Source organism: Montipora foliosa, chromosome 2 (genome assembly GCF_036669935.1).
Source record: "Montipora foliosa isolate CH-2021 chromosome 2, ASM3666993v2, whole genome shotgun sequence".
NCBI lineage: Eukaryota > Metazoa > Cnidaria > Anthozoa > Scleractinia > Acroporidae > Montipora > Montipora foliosa.
Window position 1 is genome coordinate 64,517,931 of NC_090870.1, and position 5,552 is coordinate 64,523,482.

General features: G+C 39.8%; 1 protein-coding gene across 1 annotated transcript in view; it reads right to left on the reverse strand.

The window, feature by feature from the left end:
• The window catches only part of LOC137985621 (alkylglycerol monooxygenase-like), a 27,302-nt gene extending 22,259 nt beyond the window's left edge, over positions 1 to 5,043 (reverse strand). Inside the window, 2 exon segments of the mRNA XM_068833259.1 lie at positions 1,999 to 2,121; positions 4,948 to 5,043. Of these exon segments, the coding sequence (XP_068689360.1) occupies positions 1,999 to 2,121; positions 4,948 to 4,971 (147 nt within the window). The 5' untranslated portion in view covers positions 4,972 to 5,043.
• Positions 5,044 to 5,552: the final 509 nt, after the last annotated feature.

The following is a 5,552-nucleotide window of genomic DNA, read 5'->3' on the forward strand; positions in this document are numbered from 1 at the left end:
AATGTTTACTACTGTACTACTTTAAACGAGTTTACTAGGTGTTGAAAGGACAGCAAAGTGTATGTAGGCTATGTTAAACTCGGGGCAACATTGTCAGTGGTTATTCATATAGTGATATACCAGTGATCTGATCTGTGGGGTGGCAGGTGGGGTCTAGCTTACTCAAAACACTTTCTATGCACACCTTAAAAAAGGTGAGTGAATATTCCACAAACTCTGTGTGATGGCATTAGGTATTGGTGACCATGAGTGCTTCTACTCTTGTGGTTGCCATGGATATCACCTTTGTGCTCCCCATTGTGGTTCTGCTTGGGCTCCCACTGGCCTCTTTGTGCAGCACCATCTCTGCTCAAATATCACTTAATTTTAGTTAGCTTATGTGCCAATTGAGGGACTTAATAGATACCCTTTTGCCTAGCCATTACCTCTAACATTCAAACTGATGGTTACAATTGGCCCCTCTATCTCAATCAATCAATCAATCAATCAATAGATCAATCACTCAATCACAATCTTTACTTACGTGTGTAAGTGTTCTGGGCGTCAAGCGCCTTATGGTGCTAATTGGGGACACAATCAGGCCAGACGATAACACCAGGAAGTCCATACCCTGCTCTCATTGATAGTGAGTGGGATCTTTTTTGCCCCACAGAATGTATGAACATTGAACAGGGCTTCTGATAGGGTGCGAAAATAAATTGGAAATTATGCAGCACTTTCAAGTCTCATTATGCGGCAAATTATGCGATTTCATTTCAGCTAATTTAATGGTCATCATGTTTGTTTGATCTAAGGGGAGCTCAATCCATTCCTTGCTGTTCAAGAACATATTTGAGCACAAGGGAATGATGAAAACATCTGAAATAAATCATTTGTTGCCTCATTTTAAATTACTGAAATCAGAGATGGCTCATTTTGCCGATTTAGTGTCACATGACTCAGCTTCAAGTAGCTTGTACACCACAAACTTTTGTAGATCAACAACCACTACATTGCACGAATTGAGCAAAACAACAGACCATCATCAACATGAAATGTTTCTTTGGGGTACTTTCTTGCCCTGCTGGTTTTCGCTTGGTGTTTAAACAACAAACTTATCCCTGAGGACATTTAATTGTTTCAAGTAAAAGAAAATACTACATATTGCAAATGACAATCCAGCAGTTTTCACACCACATTTCTTCAAAGAACATTTAGGGAAATTGATTGTCGCCAATGAGCAGTCGCTTAGCACCAGTTCCCCGACAAGTAGAACAACGCATAGAACACCACTTTGTTCCTTCGTTCTTTCCAGTTTTTGGCGTCTTTTGAAAGCTAAAATGGCTTGAGATTATGTTTAAATTATCAGAGAACTTACGAAATAGCGAGATTTGGCTCTTTTCTTATGCAAATTCTGCGATTTTTTATCTCAATTTGATTTTTTGCGATTTTAGGTTTACATGTATTTATGCAAAATCGCAACATCGCATAATATCAGAAGCCCTGATTGAAGGGTTGTGAGATGGGGCCCACAGTTTATAGTCCTTATCTTACTTGAAAGTGTAACCATTTGCAGGTGTCATTACAAAGGCAGCACTTTCTTCTCAGTTATTTATTATACAAGACTCTGAGTGTTGGTCCAGCTGGGCGGGGTTGTTCGAAAGCAAATTAACTTTAATCCAAGATTAGGGTAAACGTTTGTTTCATGTTTTCAACTTTCTGGTGAAAATTCCTTTTGCTTATTTTTATTTTTCAAGATTGACTCCCTCTAATGTAAAGTTTTGCCAAATATCAGAGTTGAACAGCATTTGGGAGAAGAGAAATAAACTCCTTGCTGGTTAATTTTCTTAATCTGGGATTAGCATTAATCTGCTTTTGAACAACCAGACCCTGGAGTCCACCAACTCACAAGTCTGATGTGAGCTCAACCAACTGAGCCAACCCATTTTGTCATTGGGAAGAATCTTTTTTTATATCTCTTTTTTTATTCTGAGAGTGATCAGCATTAATACTGCTTACTTCATTAAGATAATCTGGCACATCTGTAATATTTGCAAAGGAGCTTTCCTTTGGTGTCACAGCATAAAAGAAGCGACAAGAACCTTGCAAAAATGTAACATTGCCAAGCAGTGATAGTGATGTCTAAAACAAAATATATGCAATATAAGTTAATTAACCTCAGAATCAAAGAAAAAAACCAGCAGGTCTAAAACACAGGTCACTCATTACAGGTCATTGTTTTACCTAATAGTGTACTAAAGTAACCCAAAACCGTCAAATTGACTAACCCTGGACCCAATGAGGCCTAACGAGGCCTATAAGTTTAGTAAAGGCTTTGTAATGAGTGACCTGTGAAAAATGACCTGTAATTGAAACCTGTTGAAAAAAAACTTAAAGACTCAATTAAATATCCTACTTGTGTTTTCAGTCTTATGACCACAGAAATTATATAATCCAAAGATAGAAGTGATACTTCTCTTATTAGTCCTTTCGAGGGAACATGTGAGCCCAACACATTGGGACATTACTGAACAACGAGACAGCGAAACACCGAAACTGTGAAAGAAACCACCAAAACACCATGTATGACCCCACCATACATTGAATACTAACTGAAAATGGTTGGATTTGAAATTAAATATTGTTTTAGGCCTAATTAACGCTATTGCTCCTAATCTCAGTCTTAATCTTTATCCTAATATTAATCTCAAGAAATCCGGAGTATTAACGTTTTGAGCCAAAAACGAAATTTCTCAAATCCAACCTGTGTTCGTTTAACCCCTTGACGTCCAAACCGGCCTAAACCGGCCAGACTTAGTGTTTTACTCTGTCTAATGCCAGACCGTTTTACTTGTCAATGGGGAACCCCTGGGAGTCAATGGGTTAATTATATTCAATGTATGGTGGGGTCACACATGGTGTTTTGTTTCGCTGTTTTGTGGTTTAGTAATGCCCAACAAACTGACCTGCTTCGAACTGTGTGGCTTCATTGCTCAGTTGGTGGACTGACCCACTGACCACCATGATAGAGGTCATGGGTTCGAATTATCCCACTGAAGCCGCATGAATTTTGTAACGATACACAGGTGCCTATATACAACCCGCACTTCAAATTTATAATTCTTCAAATAAACATTTCTCTCAAAAGTATTATTGTTTTCCATAAATCTATTTGAGCAGATCTAAGTTGAAATAAAATGGCCCTTTTCGAGCAATAATGCAAGTATGGAGGTTTTTTTTTTTTTCAGAAGGAACTGTGCATGAAGGTTGAGTTGACAGACTCTTACTACATAAGAACATGAGCCGAGACACTCTCCTGTTTCCACTTGACTTCCTTTCGTCTCAACGCCCTGGACTAATTGGCCATCATTTTACTGTTCCTTAACTCTTTTCGTCGGTCCAATTGCACGGAGTTGATCTTCTTCACTTTTGTACGGTAAAAAAGATTTAATCTCCCCGTCTGAAATCTGCACCATCGCAAAAATATGGCTAAAAATATACCTATGTTAAGCATGACACCTGCTGTTAAGATTAAAAATTCACTTAACCGTTTCTGAAGTCATGAAGGAAATTTCTGGTCGTTCCTTGTCGCTGTAATGGCGAAGAATGCGTGACTACCATTTGTCTTGCTTACGTCACTCCTAGCAAGCCACATATCTTCAGGAATCACAAATAATCCGTTGCATATTGTACGCTTAGGGATAAAGTGATGACACTTTTTATTTTTCACACTTTTTCAGAAGAAGGGACGTTAGGTCACCCTTGTGGAACTGGGTCAAGGATATCCTGGTTTTACAAGCTACATGTTCTCGAGATTATGATATCACACGAGTAGTAATCTGGGATTACTGAAGTGCGTTCGACAGTCGCTTAGCCTGTATTTCCGCGGCAGACCTTTTCCACGGGTAAAGGGTAACGGGTAAAGGGTAAAAAAGTAAAGGGTGTCGGAATCCGCATATTAGTGTCAGGCAAGGCAAAATTGATATGCGCGTTCTGCGGGTACGCTTCATTGCGTGACAACGGAATGTACGAAATATGAGGCCGGCTGTTCGAAAGCCGATTAACTTTAATCCAGGATTGGCGTAATATTTTCTTTCATGTTTTCAACTTTTTGGCGAAAGTTTCTTTTGATTATTTTTGTTTTTCAAGATTGACTTCTTCTAATGTAAAGTTTTGCTCAATATCAGCGTTGAACAGAACTTGGGAGTACAGAAATAAATTCTTTGGTTTATTTTTAATCTGGGATTAGCGTTAATCGGCTTTTGAACAACCGGGCCATGGAGTGTAACTTTAATTGACATGTATTATGTAACGTGGGAAGAGACAACCTCGTTCCCAGGGTCTCTCTTCTCTGCCTCCAATGGAGGCAGAGAAGAGAGACCCTGGGAACGAGGTTGGGGAAGAGAAAGATCGAGAGAGTTGTTCTGTAGATCGAAAGCGAGTGGATTGTACTCTGTATTGCGGCGATTTGTTATTGAACCCTAATTTTGTTCAGATTGGGTGTTTGTAAGGAATCGAGATTTTTAATAGGTGTCCCGAAGATTCTTTTGTTGTTTCCAGGGGCACGCTCACGTGGATTCTCGCACGCGTATTGATCTCGATCTGATGACACGGACAGTCTGTTTTTGTCACATTAGCTTGGGAACCCTACGGAAACACCGGCAAACCTTTTCCATGGGTAAAGGGTAAAGGGTGACGGGTAAAGGGTAAAGGGTGACGGGTGAAGGGTAAAGGGTGAAGGGTAGCGATTTCTACCTAACGGTTGTCATGTCGGATTAACCTTCAGCATTAGTTTAATTTGTTCAATTTTCAACAACCTGTCCCGCGACCAAAGAATTACTATGAGTGATATTACCTTGTTGCTTTCATTTCGTCCATGTAATGTTGATCAATGAAATTGAGCAAAGATTGGATAAGATTTAATATTCAAGAGAAAAAAGCTTAAGGTAACGAGAGCAAGCTACCTACGGTGGTTGCTGCGGTTTCTTTCATGTTATGCCTTAGTTTCACATCAGCAACAGTTCTCTTGCACGTTGTTTACACCATCCTGAAGCTGAGACATTTGCACGTTCCCAGCCAGGTTGCTTTGAGCATGGATGCCAAAACTGTCATTGAGGCGTAACAGGACTTTCAAGAATGACAAACTCAGTGCCACCACCTTAGCCAGGAACTAGTTTGATAGTACCTGCAGCTTTACTCTATACAACAAGGTATCTTATCCAATCAACAAATCCACTGAACCTGATCAAATAAGCAGGCTTGATTGGTTCCGTTAGTCGTTCCTGCAAAATCTTTTATTTTTTCCGTGGGAAAACTTCACAGGCAATCTTGCTCACATTGTGTCGGTAGGTCCTGAAATTCGTCCAAAGAAAGGCCACGTAGACAAATTCACTCCTAAACACCCATGTCTAACAATAAAGCACATTAGGCGTCCCAGTCTCCATGAAACCATCTCTCATCTCTGTATCGAGAAGACCAAACACGCAGGGTTCTTACATTACGTTTACGCCTCTACCATCCACTGATCGACAGTAAAAGTTCCTTGCAAAAGTTAGTATCTTTTTAGGGTATGG